General features: G+C 39.1%; 1 protein-coding gene and 1 pseudogene across 1 annotated transcript; both read right to left on the bottom strand.

Annotated features, from left to right (window-relative positions):
* Positions 1–1,647: 1,647 nt before the first annotated feature.
* LOC139102394 (uncharacterized) lies at positions 1,648–3,500 on the bottom strand (annotated as a pseudogene).
* An 11,569-nt stretch (positions 3,501–15,069) lies between these two features.
* On the bottom strand, positions 15,070–21,160 carry LOC139102397 (odorant receptor 4-like). The gene is made up of 5 exons (XM_070656259.1): positions 20,848–21,160; positions 20,645–20,744; positions 17,072–17,173; positions 16,837–17,001; positions 15,070–16,740 (listed from the first exon to the last, which is right to left on the bottom strand). Exons 1-5 carry the CDS (start codon positions 21,132–21,134, stop codon positions 16,681–16,683), a joined length of 714 nt encoding a protein of 237 aa, XP_070512360.1. The 5' UTR covers positions 21,135–21,160; the 3' UTR covers positions 15,070–16,680.
* Between the last annotated feature and the right edge of the window lie 547 nt (positions 21,161–21,707).

Raw genomic sequence — 21,707 nt, forward strand, 5'->3', positions numbered from 1 at the left:
GAAAATGACTTGTATTTGTGAGATAATTACATTAGATGCGGACGCTTTTAACGGTCGCGACAACAGTAAGTAAGCGCTCAAAAAAATACAGGAATATCGAGCTCCTCTCTCGATCATAGATCACGAGGGGCCGCGTGCGTACCATTATACGAGCGCGTGAAGCCTGATGGCGTAAAGCGCAAAACAAACTACATACAGACAGATTTCAACCGATGTGAAACTGCTTGTTGAGTCACTGTGTAACGGTGCACCCGGCAATGCATCGTTCTGGCCACACCATCGGCCGGACGCCGGACATAAAACCGTCCGGCGGCGTGCCCGGGGCGTGATGCGCTCCAAACATTTTTAATTCTTTTCACAAACGCGAAATACAACGGCAGGATACCGACCACCGTTCCGCGGCTAAGTCCATGCGCGGGCTTAACCGAATTCGTCCAAACGCCGCCGAACGTGCCAACGACGCTAAGGCTCGTCGTTTCTCGACTGCACCGCAACCGGGACCTCGGCGCCACGTCAGGATCGTCACCATCCCTGTTGAGCCTCGGAAACCCCGCGTCATCGCTTTTTAGGTATAAAAAGGCGATGCTGTAGCTTAGCGGGACCGTTCTTGATCCGCTCGCTTCAGAGCAGCATCTCCTGAACCGATCTTCGAGCCAACATTAGGGTAGAGAGCTATCTGTCTCAACCAGGAGATCCTGAGGCTCATTCCGACCAGAACTCCGAATTACAGAACCGCCGGCACGGCCAACTAGGGGTAGAGTAAATTCCGTCTCTTCCGAGAAATTTGGAACCTCGGCCACCGGCCTCTGATATTCAAACTAATTGAAATTCTTTCGTACCGTCGCCGATCACGGGGTAGAGTGATTTCCGTCTCGGCCAAGGGATTTTGGCTACGCGACACCGAGAGCTATATTCAGCTAGCAGAGCTATATTATCAGAACTCAAAGATTGTTATATAATAATTTTTTGCTATTTTTTTGCTTTTTTTTGTTCCATATAAGAATTTTTTTGCTGCAACCTTAAAAAAATAACGCGTGGCTGGGTAGCTTAATATTAAGGGGGTATTCTAGTGTAGAGGCATGAATTTTGCCCGGTTTTTGAAGCGCTGTACAAAGGAAACAAATAATATTTTTACTATCCATTTTTTTATTATTTGTTTATTGATGTTTTATTATTACATAAAAAAATTAACCAAAAAAAAAAATTAAAATTTACAAAATTATGAACAGTCAAAGTGGGGGGTCTAAAAAAAAGAGGGTGCCTTGGCGTAAATGATTTCAACCCTTCTGGTAATCTGAAAAATAAAAAACAGACGGATTTTTCATTATTATAGATGTCGCTATCACATGACTCTTGAACAAGTAAAAAAAAATTTTTTTTATAAAATAGCGGCTGTTTAAAAAAAAAATTTTTTTTTTTCATATTTTTTTAACAATTTCGAATTTTTTAAAAATACAAAATAAAAAGTTATAGCTTTGGGCAAGGTCCAAGTTAGAAAGGGATGTATAAAGAACATCCTCTCCAAATTTGAAGTAAATCGGTTAATTAGAACTCGAGATATCGTTACCGCCAGCTCAAAAAAAGTAGTTTCGAGAAAAACGCGTTCGCGAGTTTTGAGACAAGTTTTCGGCAATTTTCTTTATATAATGGTACAGAATCCTTATATATTCTTAATCGGCAATAACTGCTTTATATAGGAAACCTTCCTCTACTTCAAAATTCTCATTTTCTGATGTTCTCTGGTGAAGACGAGCAGTTCTACCCTCTTTTGAAGCCTCTGAAGTCCGGAGTTTCGAGCGCTCGATACGCGCATTGTTTCGTCGCGCTACAAAAGCATTAGCATCTGGGCCAATCGTGATTCCTATAACTTCTAACATTTTTAATATGGGTATAAAACCTTCATTAAAAATACTAACTGCGAAGGAAGTGGCAATTTCAACTGTCTTTGGTCCAGCGTGAATGTGCTTCGGAGCAAACGTCCATATTAACGAGTTTAAAGATTCGTTATTATTTTGGGTTTCAGAACCCAAACATCGTTCCAATAAACTATCAGCTGATAAACTTTCGTAGATTGGTTTTATTACTCGTAAAACGTTGTCACTTAGAGGAGGATTTTCGTGATCAAATTCATCAATAGTGCCGTCTTCTATTGCCTTTAGATACTTGCACCAACTAGGCGAACAATTCATGTGTTGAGGATTTTCGTTGGTTGAAATTTTATAATAATAAGTTGCCCACACATCTCTCTTCATGTCTTCAACAGAATTTGGATTGCGACGAATGGCTAAACCATAATATAAAAACAATTCATTGATTAGCTTATCAGTGAGTTTACCATCGCCTCTGCCACCAATACCGTTATTCTCTTTTTTTGCTTTACGTAACCGTGAACCCATGCGTTTTTGAACATGCCCAACACACTCCTTTTTTTCTACTATCGGGTTATCATCGTAGGGGTTTATATCAAGAATGCCTTTGAAAGTTTTTGAATCACCATCTCCGATATATCGGACATATTTGGCATTATGCTTGATTTCTGACCTCCCAAACATTTCAATAACCGCGTCAACCTCCATTTTTCCTGCGCTTCCTTTATGATTTATAGTACAGATTTTTTCATGCTTTTCGTACCAATCTTGATAAGTTTCGATGTCATTATTTTTTTTATGTTTCCATAGATTACACCCTTGACAAAAACTTGATTTTACTACAGTATCAACAACTTTTTTACTGTACTTGCCGACGAGCGTAGTAACACCAAAGAGAGAATTAAAGCCTCGTTTTTTCCACGTGCCATCGCCCGAAACAGTCGAATGATTAGGATTAGCGTGAGGATCAGACTCTTCTATTAATTCCTTTTCTTCTCTTACGGCTTTTGAAATAACTAGATCGTAAACCGCTGAAGCGGCCGTATATAAATTGTCAAGGCAACTGTAATATGTACCAATGGTCAAGCCTTGACAAATGTCCATTATACTACAAAATATGTTTATACCTTCTCTTTCAACTCCTAGCAATCTCATAGCTGCTACAATTCTACGATTCACTTCGAATGCTTAATTTATAAAGGGCGATTGAATATATCTTACTTGCTCACACTCACATTGTAAAGCAATTTTGAACCCTAATCCACGAGCAGCTGCACGACTAAATTTTATTTCTTTCTTACATGTTGAACACAAGATCAATGTTGAAAGCGTGGTAAAAACAGAAAAAAATTCTAAAATACAATAACCGTAATTGTTATTAATAATAACTTCCTCATCCTGCGAATGTTTTAACTTTGCTGCAGATGCACTAGTGAAACTGGTTTCTGTTTCTGCAGTAAATTGATTACCGGAAAATTTTCTCTTTTTTGATCTGCATGGCCGTGAAGAACTAAATTTTGAAAATTTCTTATCCATGACACTATAAATAAATTCACAATTCACAATTTACGAAATAATTTTCACTTGAAAAATTTTGAACACGTTGTCAAGGTTTAGCACGTCCACTCAGTACGAAGGTTGGTTCAAAACTAACTTCAAATAAAACTAAAAGGAGAATATTCCAGCAAAACTCGTTTCTATGGCTTTCAATTAAATATAAATTTCAGAGAAATACTATACAATAAAGATTTTAAGAGAGTTATTAATCCGTAACGATCCGGGAACGCTTACCGTCTTTTGTTCACTAATGCAAATAAGACCGGAACCGATGCAACGTCACAAAAACAGCTATAACTTATTAAATAATAGGAATTTTGAAAAATCCTTTTTTTAATGGCATATTCTTGAATGTCTACATATTCGAAATATCAAAAAAAAAAAATTTTTGATTTTTTCAAAATTCTACACTAGAATACTCCCTTAAGTTATCCAGCCACTCTTGACAACAACATATTTACACTATCAGAACACAAAAATTAATACATTTTATTTTTTTGCTATTTATTTGTCTTTCTTTGTTCTTAGTAAACATTTTTTATTTTATTTTATTTTTTTTTTATTTTTTTAAGGCTGTAAATTTTGACAATACTTATGATTATAGTATCAAAATCCTTTTGGAATTATTTGCTATTAAGATAGCAAGGTCTTGAATTTTTTTCTTACGAATAAATCGGTCAAAATAGGATAAAAGTGTCAAATAATTAAAATTTTACAAAATATTACTTTTATTATTCTTATAAAATATTACTTTTTTGACCGACTTATTCGTAAGAAAAAAATTCAAGACCTTAATATCTTAATAGCAAATAATTCCAAAAGGATTTTGAAACTATAATCATAAGTATTGTCAAAATTTGCAGCCTTAAAAAAATTAAAAAAAAAAAAATAAAATAAAAAATTTTTACTAAAAACAAAGAAAGGCAAATAAATAGCAAAAAAATAAAATGTATTAATTTTTGTGTTCTGATAGTGTAAATATGTTGTTGTCAAGAGTGGCTGAATAACTTAATATTAAGCTACTCAGCCACGCGTTATTTTTTTAAAGTTGCAGCAAAAAAATTCTTATATGGAACAAAAAAAAGCAAAAAAATAGCAAAAAATTATGATATATTAATCTTTGAGTTCTGATAATATGGCTCTGCTAGCTTAATAGAGCTCCGAACAACCGAGTTTCGGCATTGCAACCTGATGACGTTAAGGCCCAGCGTCATTATTAAATAACCGCGGATCGTCACCGGCGGGCAGTTACGTCTGAATCAAGAAGGAAAAGTCCATGTCGGGAAATAAAGCGATACCGCGCAGTAATTCGAGTTCGGTCGCGTGCCGTGAAAGAAGAGACCTCGCGGAACCGAGGTTGCGTGATAACGCCGGAACGCGCATTGAAGGTAGCGAAAAAGAAGACAGGAGGATTGAAAGAAATTGTAACAATAATTCAATTAAAACGATTATATATTTAAAAAAGTAAACTCTTATCTCCTTTTCCCGCGGATCCCGAAGGACGGACCCTGTGCACCGGCTGTGGTGCAACAAAATCAATTACTACTGCGGCTGACTGCACCTGTGCTCTCTACTAGATGCACCTCTCTCCACTTTTATTAAAAATTTTATTTCGACGTAAATTTTAAAAAATCGCTCTGTAGCACCCTGTAATTAATCCTCTTAATCACAAATATCGTTAATTTATTAACATTTATCCAGTATTTTGGCCGTAAAATAGAAAAAACGATTTTGTACTTCATGACCAACCGCCAGAGGCTGTTACTGTCACTCTTGTTTACCCTTAATCTGTTTTTACTCTTATTAAAAACTTTAACATCACGATATCTTCGTTTGTAGACAACGCAACGGAAAAATAAAAACACTTTTTTTACATAATTTGGCTCTAATCTATATGATAAAGCTATTTAGAAAGCGATTGGTTCAGTCGTTATTGAGATCTGAAGATATACAGATTTCTCAATACGTTGTTTCGCATAAAAGACGCTCGGTAGTACACTGCACCTGTACTTGACGTGAAGCACCTACCGTACCTTTTAATGTTCAGTCAATTTTAATAAATACGACCAAATTAATTTTTGTAACACAACTATTAAACCCAAGCCCATTAGCTCACTTTGTTGACGATATCAAATTTAAACTGCCACTGCCATGTAATAACGTAATATCCTGTGTTCTGTCACGATATTTTCTCTCCTCCTCGCGGAGGAGAGTCGCGAACAAAAAGAGACGGCCGTGCACGGACGGAAAATCCGTGCACCGTTGTGACACGAGGGGTAGGGAGGGAGAAGGGGTCGCAGTACCTCAGCCGTATCCCGGTGCGGGACGGCGTAATCCGATAACGAAATAGTTTTGGGCGTCAGGCACGGGCCCAGCCTTTGCCGATTCTATTCACGAATTCTTTATCTTCTTAATAATTCACGGTAAACTCAAACTGCCGTCACGCGCGGGGGCTAACTCATCCAAACGGAGAGTGGCGGGGTATCACAGGCGGAATTTTCGGACAGACGGAAACTACGACACAAAGTAAATGTTACGCGACACCTCAAAAATCCAGTGAACAAACACGCCGTTTATTACAAAAAAAAATAATAAAAAAAAAGAATGAAATCGAATAATGAAAGTAAGAAGATAGACGCGATCGAGTGCCGCGGTATTACACTGATCGAGTCGTCGAATGAATCATACAAAATCGCTAACAATTAATTCATTTAGAGCTCGCGTTTTCGTAATTATCCCGCGTCGGCCCTGACTGTTTTGGTGCCGACCACGCGTCTCCCGTGCACGCGGCGTGTCTCTGCGGGGCACCACAACACAAAAGAATGTACGCAAAAGATCGCCCGTCGCAAACGAGATCGTGTGATTTCTTTCCCGACCTCGGCCGCTGCCGAAGGCTCTCCGTGCGGACGCGATGTACGACAGCTTCACAAATAATCGAATTAACCAGCGCAAACAAACCGTCCCGGTGTGTCCCGCGGGTTCCAACCACCGGCCTTTAGACGCCCGTCGGCTGCCACTCTCTAACGTTACGTCCTTGCCTCGCGACAAGGGTCCACCAAAATAATCTAACGGGCCCGCGTGCCCGTTTTACGTGGCCGGGTATCGTCTAAATCTGCGTCGGTCTCCCCGGGAGGCAGAGGGCTGTACAATATAATAATTCCGCAATGCGGGTGGAAGATCTCACCGAATAAGCACGTCCTGACCCTTAAGTCGTCCTCGCTCTCTCTCGCACTCTCTCTCTCGCTCTCGCTCGCCCCTGTCGTCTCGACTCACTCTTGCTATCGCTCGCTAGTTCTCGCTTATCGTCCGTCTATAACGCCGGTCTACACGGAAGAGAGCGAGGACCGCGCGAATTTTCGGCACGAGGCCCGACGTATCCCCACTCTTGCGCCTCGCGGATTTTTCCGCGCTACGTTGCCGATTTCCCGCAGAAGCCGCTGCCCTCACAGAGCCCTATCGGTACTAGCCGGTTGGCGCGGGTTTCGGATAGTCCGTTGTCGCAACAATTCCCCCGCAGGTTGTTTTTGGCGTTGAAATGTGTAGGCGACAAGCCTTCTCCACGGCTCTCGGGATGGGTGGCCTCCAATTCCAGGCCCGTATCCGGTCACCCTCTCTTGCGGAAGTTCGCGCCTTCGCCTATGGTCCGCTCCTCTCGCTCCTCCCGCGGCAAGGACAGTCGGTAATCCTGATAACATACGATAGCAACAGAATCCAGCAACGCGATCGTTAATTACCGCCTCAAAACCAAATAAGAACCCTTCGGAGATTCCCGCGACCCCTTTCCGCTTTCTACGCTATTGCGGCTCGTCCAGCGCCATTGCGTTTTGTGACGGCCGCGGGGAGCTGCGACGAAGCAGCCAAAGCCGCCACGTCACAGTTCTTATTGTTAGTACAGCCGGACACGGTCCAGCGTGCCGTCGCGGTGGGCGGCAGCGTATTGCGTAAGCGGAGTCCGGTCGAGGTGTCGGAAGGAGTTACAAGAAACAATTGACGATGAATTAGATAATATATACAATGCGTTTATTATGGATCTCTATTTACAATGCATATTTACAGAAAACGGCGTGGTTTTCTCGCAAGCCGCTTCCGCCACGAGTTTCATATCGCTCGTATTTACTGGTTTTTCCGAGCGCGGTGACGGTACGCGGGGTACTCGTGCGCGGCGCGATGTTTGGTACGCTTCAGGACGGCATGCGAGAGTTATTCAGCGCGTCGACGGAGTTTTAATTCGGTCGCGGCGATATAATTGTTGCACCGCGGTCGGTGCAAAGAGTCCGTTCTCCTGGACTGTAGGTTAAACTCGCGGAAGTGTACGGAAGTCTCAAATAAAGATGAAGATTTAATCGTCAAAGTTTTTCTTTTATTGCACACTTAGTTTAAGTCGGGCGTGTAACGGGCAGCGTGACACGTTATTTTCGATCTTGCGACTAACCCGCGGACGTCGACCGGTCGCGGGTTATATACGCGACTGTTGCTACGGTGAAAATGCAACAATCAACGGTTTCTCGGTACTTCTAATAAATGATCGTTTTCGGTCATTGCTTTATTAAAAATGCAAGGCGCTAACTCCTCAGCAGATTTCCGAAAATCTGATGATCTGCTGGGCATCGGTTGTTAACCCGGCATACGCCCAAAGTCCAATGACTCCCTGTTGCTGAGATCAGGTTACAACATGATGCACCCGTAGAATGTTTACAGGGAATTCGTGAGCACGTGCGGGTTATCGCCGAGAACTCTCGGCGGAGGCGGAGTACGCTTCATCCCGAGGGTTACTTCATACTCAAGAAAAACCGGCGAGCAGCTGAGAGCTCTGTGGTTATCGATTGAACAAAAACCATTGGTGGAGACGAAGCACGTGTAACGTTAGCGATTTTCCGTTATCGCAAAATTACCGGAGTTCGGCTTACCGGCACCAGGGTTTGTGTGGACACGAACCGGTACGCGAAAGGGGCCGCGCAGGTCAGGTCGTTCGAAGGAAAACGCAGTAACAACACCAGAGATCGTGGAAAAAGGGTGCGGTCAACTGAGTGTGTTAAAGAGGCAGTCGGGAGCGCCCGACTGATTATCGGTGGCCGAGGCGACAAGGTATGATCGTCGTTCCGTAGAGCTTGAACCGACGGGAGCGCCCGTCGGGGAAGCCGAGGTCATCCGGGGCAACCCGGGGAGCAGCTGTTGGGAGCGCCCGATCGCGGCGGTGTCGACCACTGACTGCCGTACGATAGATCCTGGACTTAGACAAGAGCGCCCGTTTAGGGAATCTCGGTGGTCCGGAGTCTTTGAGTGTGCCGGCGGTATCCGGTCGCGGTGATGGCAGAGCTTCGGAAGCGCCCGAAATCCCCAAGAACCTGAAGTTATGTTCTGCCTTGGGAGCACTCAAGGCAGTGGCGCACTTACCAGGAGCGCCTGAGTTCGACTCGGGAGCATCTGAGTCGAAGAGTATAAGAGAAGCTTTGGAAGCGCCTGAATCCTGAGGATCTGGAGGATGTGTTCAGGTCGAAGATCAGATCCGGACAACCTTGATCCGAGTACCTTCTCGCTTAGCTGCGAGCTCGGCTTATATAGCCGCCGAAATAAGAGTGAAAAATCCCACTCTTAACTCGGCGGCACGCGCCATCGTTGGGCCGGTGATCGCCCGATAAAATATCTTGGGCGCACCTAGCGCCACTCGGGTCGGTGTTCGCCCGCGGAATTTTTCGGAGACGGCTTTGTGCCGTCCAGGGCCGGTGGTCGCCCTTTAGTAGCGAGGCTCGTGCCCTCGCCACACACGTCTTACCTTAGCTTTTAATGGTACCCGGTGGTGAGAGTTGGCGAAAAAAAGGCAAGTTGCGACTAAGAACTTCTTAGTAGAGGCCGAGAACTCTCGACTGTTATACTGAAGCGGCTTTTGGATTTTTCTGGATCTTACCGAACGGAGAACCGGAGTCGGACCTGGTAGATCGGAGACAGGTACTAGCCCATGGATGCCCAGGATAACGGAGGTCAGCACCGCAGCGCTTGCTGCGGCTTGCGCGACGGCAACAGATCCAACGCGGGCTCTGTACTCGGCGCTATTCGTCGTTATTCGGCTAAGTCCGTCACGAGGACTTAGTCGTATGTGGTACAGTGATTTCGCGGCACTGTTTATATTACTGGAGTGCTTAAAAGAAGTTTGAAGCGCACCGCGCTCCTGTTCTTGCCGGACTATGGTCGGTCCGACAGATTGGTCGTTGTTCGCCGGAACAAAGTGCCTGCATGCACCTATTTACAATAGCAAAAATTGTGATATTTGTTATTCAATTGACCAACCACTGCAAACAACTACCCGTACAACATATCACTTCTTTCCCGAATCTTTGATTTTTTTTTCTGTACGGTCATTCTACTCATTAATTATTGAAATATCCAATAATTCTTGCCCTTCCTGTTTCAACAACAATTGTAAATTTTCTCCTTCTCATACTCCGCCACTCGTTCAAACTAGTTTGGTCTTTTTTTGCATTTCTGCATAAAATCACAGCCTCCTACCCGCACTCTTCTCAAGAATCACAGCGTAACTAAACTTTTCTTCTTTCTTCTTTTAAAGATCATTACAGCCTCAGTGAAAACGAAGAAACTCTTTTCGTTTTTCATCCCGAACACGCCCTTCTATTCATGGTCCTTGAATCGTACTTTCCTCAATTTTTTTTTATTGTGACTTGTGGAATTTTTATACCGCGCAGTCTCAGCGGCGGAAACGTGCATGCAACACCGTTATCGACTCATCAGTGATTTCCCATATGTACCGACACGTTGTAACATTCCGCACACCGATCGGGTGACGTAATATTTCGGGTCAGCGCGATTCAGAACTCAACCAGCGTACCAAGCTGCGTTTCACTCGTGTGCATTGTTGTGAGAGTGTGAGTCGTGAGAGCGTGAGTTGTAAAAGTGTGAACAGCAAGGACTATCTTGAGGCTTAGAGTGATCGGGCGTAAGGAAGTGGAGAACAAGAAGTGCCGTGGCCATCCATCCAGAAGACGTTTTCTCTCGAGTGTTTTACCGTTCGATAGATACCGAGGACCGTAAGTTATTACGTTCCCATCGTGCTTCGTGGCACAAGATCCCGTAAATCTCCTTTTTCGAAGAAGCTCTCCATGCTAATAAAATGTTTCCTCTTGGTCCGGGTATAACGGCGGGAAGCAGAACACAACTGGGAAAAGCAGAACGCATACGGCCGGCACGGGCTGATCACGTGCCACCCGATTATACCGTTTGTACCAGACAACGGTTGAAGATCGCAGTCGCCGAGGGACAGTACCCGACGACGGATTAGGAGTCGTCATTTTCGTGGGATCACGTCGAATCAGTCGAAGGCTACGTAAGCGTCACCCGCCGCAATAGTCTTACTCATAGGTGCGGCGGTTTAGCGGCAAATTTTTGTGTGGAACATTGTGTGTGCAATCGTGCAGACATCGTGCTGGGTGTGACGTATTTGCGATTAGTAATTAGTATTTCGCGTTTATTTATTTGCGTTATCTTGCGATTAGTGTATAGTATTTTACGTTAATACATTTGCGTTAAAGTGCAGTTAGATTTGTGCGGAGGTTTGAGATTTTCGGCTTAAATCGAAAGAGCATAAGAATCGTATTCTCCGAATTGTGGGATTTCTCTCCGCCATTTATAGCGTAAATTTAAAAACTTCTGCACAATACCTGCTCCATAAAATCACACAATTGTAAATTCGCATATATGCTAAGAGAGGTTTTTATTACTATTATACAGGGTATCTCAGCCCATGTGTAAAATCCTATACAGATAGGTAGGTCTTGGGGAGATAAGAAAAACAATAGTTATTAAGAATTTTTTAAAACGTTAAAAAACTTTTTTACTTATCTCCCCAAGACCTACTTATCTGTATAGGATTTTACACATGAGCTGAAACACTCTGTATATTATATTCTGATTTGTCCAAACAGAAACTAAATTTATAAATATATTATCATTTTTATTTCTTAAGAAATTCTTTTATTCCCGATAATTTATGGATTGAACGAACTTACCCATAAGTGAAGTTCGATCCAGATTGTATTTTGCGCCTCTTCCTCTAGATCAGCATGTAGGAACCTCGCGTTATACCGATGTTGCCACAATTTTCAACATAAAAGAAAATGCGCGCGCATGTCTCTCTGCGTCGCGCGCCATCATGTCATTCATTCAAAGAGAATATCCAACAGTACGCAGGGTAGTCGAAAATCAACATTTTGACGATGGGATAAATTATTATTATATATGTATAAATATATATATTTTTTTTCTTTTTGAGAGCGACTGATCTTTTCGGAAGAGACGCTCATACAATCTGGATCGAACTTCACTTACGGGTAAGTTCGTTCAATCCATAAATTGCATTTCGCGCCTCTTCCTCCAGATCAGCATGTAGTTGTTTAAAGAGTCATACTGTTGGGTTGAAGAAGTTTTGTTCCATAATAAACTATGAAGTGGATCCTGTTTCTAATTATTTATTTAATATTACTATTATTATTATTTAATTATTTATTTTTTTAAGACGAAATTATTAACACAGTGGTATAGCTATAAAAAAGAAGATTATAAAAATTTTAATTATCTGCTTTGTTTGCTTAAAATTGCTTGTGCAAAGGTCGTCTTATCGCCTATAGTATCTCTTTTGTAAAACCTTGCAAAAGTGTTAGATCTTTGTGTCCAACCAGCAGCTTTTAAAATTGAGTCAATATTGATATCTTCTCTACTTGCTAGGGAGGTAGAAGCATGTCTCGTTCTATATGCAGAAAAATAAGAAGTGTCTATGCCACTGCAGTATAGTACGTATTTAATCCATCTACTTATGGTCTGTTTGGATATTGCTTTGTGCGGTTTTCTAAAAGAAATGAACAGTCTATTTTCTGTACCTCTTAATTCTTTTGTCTCTTCTAAATAGTGCTGTAAAACTGACACAGGACAAAGAATCTTCTCGCTTATAAACTCTGGAATGACAAGAGTGGGTTGCACTCTGTTTAGAGCAGAAGTTTTTATTCTGTCTGGAATCTTAATAAGGTATTATTTCTTTGAACAATGTTTCTAATATCAATTAGCGTAAGTGATTGCATCCGTTGAGCTGTTATTAATGCTAACAGCGTGACCAACTTGTAAGACAATCTTTCTAGAGAAAGGTTTTTTGGTAGGACCCCATTTTCTTAAAAGAGTTAGAACCAATTCTGGATCCCAGGTAACTTTGTATTTTGGGCAAGGAGGACACAGCCTGGAAATACCCTTAAAAAAATCTTTTAAGTCTGGAATGTTCTCCAACTTCCGGTCCTAAAATCAGCGCTATTGCTGATCGTGTTGTGTTCAGTGAAGAGTAGGCCGCTCCATTTTTGTACTCTCTTGTGAGGAAACTCAGCAACATTTCTATGTTCAAATTGAAAGGGTCTCATTTTTTACTCGCATTGTATATTCACCATTTTCGCAAACTGCTGTCATATTGTCTTATGGATGAGTCGCTTAGAGATGCAATCATGATATCCGTTGATTCTGCAGGGACATGTCTTTTTATCAGGGCATTTCTGATACAATTCCTGCTACCAGAGTAATCCTGTCGCACAACGGATGAAGTTGGTTACTTGGTGTCGACAGACAATGTAAGTTTGGTTTAATAAAAAGTGGATCAGAAATAAGCGATTTCATATAGGCTGGAAACCATGCCTGAGTTAGCCAGTGCGGAACTACCAGTATACCTTTTGATTTTTCTTGTCTTATCTTTTTTAAAATGCGAAGAATAAGGGAGAAAGGCGAATAGGCATAGAAGAAGAATTCTTTCCAACTGACTGTAAAGGCATCTATTGCCCACGCATCTGGATCTCTTTTCCATGCTATGTATTTCATATATTTAGCATTAGTTCTTATCGCAAAAAGATCTATTTCCGGTGAGCCTAATTCGCGATTGATTTTATTAAAAGCCTTTCCTGATAAGGAGAATTCTGTGTCTGGTTCTAAACGTTGTGACTCTATATCCGCTTCAATATTGTTTTCAGATTTTATATAAGAGGCAAAAATCCATAACTGTCTCTCCTCGCGCCAATCCCAAATTTGTCGCGCTAAATCATTCAATTTTTGAAATCGTATATTGTTTTTTTTATTCACGTAAGCTATAGCTGCAGTGTTGTCTACACGTAGTAAAATGTCGCAACTACAAAGATCTTTGGCGAAACATTTGAGACCAAAAAATACAGCCAACAACTCTAGATAATTAATATGAAGATTTTTTTCTTCAATGTTCCATGAACCATGAGTACTTATATTATTACATACTGCGCCCCAACCCGAAAGGGATGCATCAGTATATATTTCGATTTTCGATTTAAAATTATGGATAAAGTTAAATGCTCTGTCAATATTCACGTACCACCAAATTAAATCTATTTGTAAATAATCTTTTAACGACATAATAGCTTCATAGTCATCTTTACTTTTCATGAGAGCTAGAAAACGTTTTCTCTCAGATGATCTCATGTGAACACGCCCATATTTCAATGTTAGACAACACGATTCTAGCGAGCCTATAAAAGATGAGAACTCTTGAATTTTACAAGATTTGAGACATAAATTTTCCTATTTTGGATTTAATTTTGAAATGTTTTTTGTGTGGTACAGATACTGACATATTTTGAGAGTTAAACATTAAGCCCAAAAATTTTAAATTCTGTGATAGGATTAATCTGCTTTTCTGTTCATTAATAATAAAACCTAACATAATTAATAGTTTAGAGGTTTCATGAACATTATCATTACACGTCTCAAATGAATCTCCAAATAGCATAAAATTGTCCAAATAGTTTACTGAAAGGAAACCTTGACTACGTAGGTGCGATATCACTGGCTTCATGAGCTTAGTAAAAGCATAAGGGGCAGAGCAAAGCTCGAACGGTAAGCAGTTAAATTGAAACAATACGTTTTGGAATTTAAATCTCAAATATTTCCTGTGTGATTCGTTAATCGGGACGAGATAGTAAGCGTCTTTTAAGTCTATAGACGCTAAGAACCAATTTGGTATCAGAAGATCACGCACTGTCTTTTGATCTTCGAGTTTAAAGTGATTCGTGACTACAAATTCATTCAATTTTTTTAGATTTAAAATGACTCGGTGAGAACCGTCCGGTTTTTCCGCTAAGAAAATTTTTGAGATAAACTGATCATGTTGGTTTTTTACGTAATGACACCTTTTTCCTCTAATTGAGTTAAATTCTTTGAGATTAAAGATTGATCCTTAGGAGACCAATTTGATTCTTTTGGTACTTTTCTTTGCTTTACCGTAGAATGAAACGAAATCTTGTAACCGTCTAGCCAACTCAGAATAGTTTTGTCCGAGGTAATATGTACCCAATTCTTTTGGAAACATTTTAGCCTTCCGGCTAACACGTTTACCTCTACTTCTTGTGATACGTTGGCTTCCTTGACGGGGTTCGATGTTTTTGTTCTTGAGACTTCCCCGATTTCTGCCTGCTCGACGTCTTGTGGGAGTACTTGTATTTGTTCTGTGACGGGTATTGGCGTCGAAGCGGGCCCTTCCAGTTTTTTGAAGGTTCTAAAGATGTATTAAATTTTGACGGTTTGAGATTTTTTTGGTATAATTCCAAAGTCTTTGTAGATTTAATTTTTTCATCTAGTTTGAAACCGAATAACCATTCGTCTGGCAAATACAAGGTTAGTGTTTCTTTTTGGGATTGGTTAATGTTTTTTATTATTAAAGTCCTTCTGGTCGTTGATTTCTTATGCTGTAAATCCGCTAGGATTCTAATAATGTTACTTAACTTCTCTACCATAGACAGTTTTTCCTGTAGGTCTAGCTTTAACAATGTGGATAATAGACTGACTGAGCTTGCTATTGCTGCTGCTACTCTTTCTTGCTTTTGGACTATCCGAGAATCTCTGTTGACTATAGCCTCCTCACGCTTGCTTTAATTTCAAGGTTAAGTTTAGGGGGATCTATGGATAAGCAATTACTTGGAGGAGGAAATTTTTTAATTATTTGTTTTCTTTCCTCCTCTGGCAGACCATTTTTTAAAATATCCTCGATTCTGAGCACTAAATCTTTATGAATTGGGTACGCAGGGATCCTCTCAGGTGCCACACGTTCACCCATTACTTGAAGGACATCTTCTGATAATTGTGTGTCTTCCTGAGGATGATTCTCTGCAACTGCAAGTGTTTCTGTATTTATATCTTTATTCGGCAACTTATCTGGCAGAGATTGTTGCACCGGCGCAGGTGGGAGATCATCATTACTCTCCTGTGATGAATACAGACTCTCACATGACTGAGATATTTCGATTTGGCGTTTACGGAGAAGACCTGAGAAAAATAGGCCGTTTTACTTTGTATTCTTATTGGGAACTGGCAGAGAAACTAACTAATACAAAAGACTTTTGGGTGTATAGTAGCATACGATATACGGTTGCAGACCGTATTGTATCTATGAATTCTTTTTTTTCTTTTTGGCTATTGGTTGCAGACCAAGCCAAGACGTATGAGGATCCCCGTAATGGCATTCAATGGATTCCGTGCTTCGACCACCTAACCTGCAAAAAATACTTACTTCGACTATCTGTATTTTCCGTTATGCGGTGAGATAATTTTTTCTTCAGACGTTTAATACGCTTCCACAACTCTTTATTTTCGCGATCAGAAGATCTGCTTCTCTTTTTTCCTATCTTGGACGTCGAAAATTTTCACCTACATGTGGCTTGATCGGCACAACGAAAAAGAATGACATGATAACGCGCGACGCAGGGGGACATGCGCGCGCATTTTCTTTTATGTTGAAAAATGTGGCAACATCGGTATAATGCGAGGTTACTACATGCTGATCTGGAGGAAGAGGCGCGAAATACAATAAGCGATAACGCATTGCTTTTTCAAAATTAGAGATCACCGTTCGCAAAGCTAAAATAAAACGTTATAATGTGTCCCCAAAACATTGACTCTTATCCGAGCTTTTTTAGTGTAATTGGAATTTCAAGTGCACGATTTTTAACGCGAGCTTTGACATATAATAGTTAGTTTACCCAGACCTATCCACTCTTTGTCATTATTTATGGTCTGGACGAAACATTATAAGCAAACATAATTAATTTTATAGGTTATTTATAAATCATAATATTATTTCTGTGTTTTATTTAATTTCATTATTATGTAATCATATAATTATAATGTGCAGTTCTACGTAACAAATGTTTCAAAAAAATATAATCTGTATGTTTTTTTTTTAAGGCTAATCTTCTTTCTATTCTTGCTCCATTATGATACGTACAAATGCCATATAAGAAAAAACTGTCGATATATACTGACAAAATATTAAATATTTTAATGTAAAATAGTAATTATATCTAAAATAAATTTAATTAATAGTTTCAGAAAAAAAAATAATAAAAATTCTTACTGATGCATAATACTTCATAGATAAATTTGGCAATGCACATGGAACTGATACAGTGACTGGATGCTGACTTCTTAGTATGACATATACCAAAATCTTTTGTGTATTTAAATCGTTTACATCGTTGTACCACAATGATTCGTAGGCCGCTGAAGCTATGTCAGTACTCTAACAAAAATTTGTGAAAACTATAGTTGAAGTTAAAATTTACATATTTTGTATTATATTACTTACTAACCATGCTCAATACATTGTCAGCTGGCCAAGCATACATATAAAGTTCCACGAAACCACAAAAAGCTATCATGAGAAATGTCCATTTTACTGACCATGGTTGACGCTGTTACACATAAATTAAGAAAATATAAGAATATAACGTTTATTATAATAACATAAAAATGTAACTAAAAAAGAGTAACATAAAAATAACATAATAATACTGTAATATAAAAATAATATTGAATTATAAGAATTAATATAATGTAATATACATAATATAACACATTGCATTATATAAGAAACAAATGTTCCAGTACTTCGAGCAATTTTTTTTCATAAACAATAAATAAGAAAATTATATACTATTGTTAATATAAAATTATCTATGCAGACTATACATGGTGTTCCAGAATTGATGTAAAAAATTCAGGGCATATTCTACAAGGTAAAATAAGACAATTTTTTTATATAAACATGTGTTCGGAAATGTCTCTCCGTTTTAAGCTGACTTTAATTGACCAGTTGATCAATTAACATAATTAGTCGACAAAACACACAGTTTCTCTCCCTTCACCATGGAGGAAAAAAAAAAGATATACAGGGTATCTTCGATTAATGTATAAATATTTTAGGGGTAGGTAGGTATGATAGAGACAAACAGAAATGTCATACACCATTTTGCAAAATTCTCAATCGTTATTGAGAAAAAATTAAAATATTTAGGCGTAAGAGTGACAAGAAAGTTGCGTGTTGAATAAGTGCGCGATAACTCTGAAGAATATTGTAAAGGGAATGGGCGGAGTTAACTCACGGCGAGCGAGACGAGGCGATAACGCGCGAGCAAAGTGAGGCTACGATTTGTGAACAAGACAAGCTTCCGAGTTGTGTAATCATTATATAATTTTATGATACAAAAACGTTATCGTTTTCACACCACCTTAATTAAGGTAAATAACTTGGTGCGTTTTTTTAAATGTAGTATTCCCGGTAACATTAATCCACTGTAAAAGTTTAATACAAAAATTGTTCGAAGCGCCGCCCTTGTGTTTGTAAGCAAAGTTTGGCTCTTCAAACAGTTTGCTGCATTGCTCTTTGCGCCATGTCAAGCGTGATCGTATTGAAGGCCGCTACAATTAAATTACGAATCTCGTGCACTGTACAATTATATATTTTCTATCTGGGTTTTAATATAGCTCCAAACAAAATTATCCAGCATGTTCAGATTCGGAAAACATACTGGCAATGTGACTGAACGTCCCATCCATTTATTCGCGAAATTATTGTTTACACGTCTCGCGCGCGATGCAAAAAGTGTGGCGGAGCACTGGCCTGCTGGAAGATTATAATCTGTCGCAATCGATACGGCAGGTCTTCTAAAAGAAGCGACAGTTGGTTTCGGAGAAAATTGGCATAAATTTTTCCATTAAGTTGAGTAGGTAGAAAATACGACCCAATTTGAAAATTACCAATAAAAATATGTAGGAATCGAATTCTAACGGTTAGCAACTTCGCTAAAATTATATATTTTATTATTTTCATATAAGATGCGTTCTCTTGTCTTTTGAAACGATTGACAACAAAAACGTAAGCGATACTAGGGCATCGACCTACTCGCGGTTCGGTTCGGGATCAATGTTCGGGCGATCACAATAAATAAAAGGAGTCACCGGATTGTAAGAGTTTAATTGCTTGTGGGACTCGACGGCGAAAAAAACATCAAAGTCCGTGCGTCAGTGTTTTTCTTGATATAACACCTTTCCATCCTTCTTTTTTTTTAATATAAATATTACACATTTTTTTTATTACATGTTAAATAAGTCTTTACGCATAAAAAATACGATTGTATTTTTTATTACTTCTGCTCATATAATTATTTTCAAACAAAACTGAAAAGCGCCCGGATAAACGCCATGCGGATTTTCAGAGTCCATAATAAAATGTTTTTTTTTAATAAATACGCTGTTTGGCGTAAACAAAGCTTCGTTGCGTCATAAAATTTGTTAATGAAATAATAGAGTTCGCCAACACTGTATCAAGAACCCTACAAGTATTTTATTTATAATTTATTTACAATTAATTCACTACAAAATATTGTATTTTAAACAAATTTAAGATTGAACTTCCAAAAACGTTGCTAATACTCCTTAACTAACACTTCTTGAAGTCTATCGCGCGTTCACTTAGCACACAACTTTTTGGTCGCTTTTACATTTAAAAACTTTAATTTTTTTCTCTGTAACGGTTGAAAGTTTTACAACATGATGTAGGACTTTTGTAGCACCGTGGCAAGAGCTTGGTATTCGTTTTCCAAACCGACGATGAAGTTGGTGGAGAATTTAAATAAAGTAAAATTTATAGAGTTATTTGTGTCTTCTTTATTGTCGCATTTCTTTCATACAGAATAAGTGTTTTACGTGATATTACAAACACGGAAAATGCGTACCTTGAGTAATACAAATGCGTTCTGCTGGAGAGCGACATTTGGGCCGTCGTTAATATATCTAACTGTTACTAAGTTAAAAACTAGCAATCAGCTGAATTGTGAGTGGCAACCGTAACGTTCAAAAATTTTTGCGGTTGATTGGAAATTCTTCGATGATCTGATCGGCAAACTTCTACAAATTCGGCGGTTTTGCATCGCGCGTGCAGAACCTCGTCGGTTATACCTAAGTCTTTTGATGATAGGGGCTCGGGATTAGTACATTTCTATTTGTCTGTACAATTTCTACCAACACCCAAGATAATACATTGATTGGAGACATCCTGTATAAGGACAATTTAGTAACAAGTAAGCTCGGTATCGGAGCTTTTGCCTTGAGGCAAACTGCAATGTTTGCAAAACGTCGACATAACACTGTCTCTCAACGCGGCTTCCCTTCAGAAACCTCCAATTTCACTGAAACGTGAAAACATGTATAGGAAACATGCTTGAACTGGAGGAGTAAAGAAGATAACAAGAAATGGTAAATAAAGTGCTGAGAGAGAGATAAAGAACAAACGTAGTTAAAGATATTAAGAGAGATAAGAAAGATGAGAGGTTAAGAAGAAATAAGTATTAATAAAAAAATCAAAAAAAAAAGGAAAATGAATCGGAAGCGGAAGTCCAGGAAACGGATGTGGATAAATAAATAAATAAATATACAAGTGCAAGAATAATTTTCTCTCTCTCTCTTTTCTTCTCTCCCTCCCTCTCCCCTCCCTTCCCCCCTCTCCCTTCCCCCTCTCTCTCTCTCTCTCTCTCTCTCTCTCGCTCTCTCTCTCGCTCTCTCTCTCTCTCTCTCTCTCTCTCTCTCTCTCTCTCTCTCTCTCTCTCTCTCTCTCTCTCTCTCTCTCTCTCTCTCTCTCTCTCTCTCTCTCTCTCTCTCTCTCTCTCTCTCTCTCTCTCTCTCTCTCTCTCTCTCTCTCTCTCTCTCTCTCGCTCTCGCTCTCGCTCTCTCTTTTAAGAATGCACAAACAATTTGCTGCGACGCAACTGTAACAAAAGATAAATGATTCTAAGTAAAGCAGAAGTTTGTAATTGTACTTTGCATGTAAAAATAAAAATTATATTCTATTTTAAAATTTTACATAGAGGTAAGCATATCATACTTACACTTATAAAAGTAAGATACCCGAATATCACAGCACCAGTACTAAAAGTCACACACAATAATGCCACATAACGAATTGCATGTGTTACTTCTTTTGCATATCTATAAAATTTTATTTATTAAAACAAATATAATTAATTTAACGTAATAATTATATCTTTTAATTATTGTTTGTGATAAAGAAAAATATATATTATATGTATACCTGAGCAATGAAATATGTTCGCGGGTATATTTTTTCAATTCTTTCATGTTTGTCATTTTACGAAACCGAACAGATAAAATATCAAATCTAGCCGCTATAAACCAAAGTAAAAGAGCAGGAAATGTATTGGTGCTAACTTGTATCACACATTGATAAGCAATTAACACATGATGCGCATAAATTATAGTTTTCAATGGTTGACGGTGCACATCAAACGGATACTCCACCTCACTCGGAAATGACTGTGATGAAAATACAGGTGTCAATATAACGCTGATTCCCGTCATTGCCAACCAACATAAAATGCTACCTATAATAATTAGTTCGTTACTAATTAGTATAATTTTAATTATTAAGATAAATTTGTTATACCATAAAATGGCTTGCATTTGTCGATATATTGTTGAAAAATTTGTTTTTCATATTCTGGCGCTTGCTGATAATAATTTTCCATTTCCAAAGTAATAAACTGCGTTTTTAAAACTTAATGTTAATAACAATAATAAATAAAACTTAAGAATATAAGTAGAGAATGAATACAAATTCTAATCTATAGGACAATGAGAAAGGTGCAGATACAGGAGCAGAATTTGCGGCGAGGTCAGCGACGGGAAAGGTAATCCTAAACTGGACGCTGTACTGAGAGAGAGAAACGTTGATCATGCGACGCGCGGGGCGAGGAAGTCCAACCTGCTAACCAAGCGACGCATAGTGCAGCCAAATTTCGAAAAAGTGGCCGAAAACCAAAAAAGTTTTTGGAACAAACCAAATTTTTGGAGAGTTTTAAACCTTAGGGTTGGTTAAACTGATGTTTGAATGATGTAATGGTATACTTAAAAGATGTCAATTTTTTGCACATT

Source organism: Cardiocondyla obscurior, linkage group LG05 (genome assembly GCF_019399895.1).
Source record: "Cardiocondyla obscurior isolate alpha-2009 linkage group LG05, Cobs3.1, whole genome shotgun sequence".
NCBI lineage: Eukaryota > Metazoa > Arthropoda > Insecta > Hymenoptera > Formicidae > Cardiocondyla > Cardiocondyla obscurior.

Bases quoted from the DNA above. Each gene is read 5' to 3' on its own strand.
- LOC139102397 (XM_070656259.1), bottom strand. From the start codon at position 21,134: ATGACGGGAATCAGCGTTATATTGACACCTGTATTTTCATCACAGTCA. The intron at 17,174-20,644 runs GTAAGTATGATA...TATGTGTAACAG, and splicing joins GGTATCTTACTTTTATAAGT to CGTCAACCATGGTCAGTAAA. The intron at 16,741-16,836 runs GTAAGAATTTTT...ATATTTTGTCAG, and splicing joins CTATGAAGTATTATGCATCA to TATATATCGACAGTTTTTTC.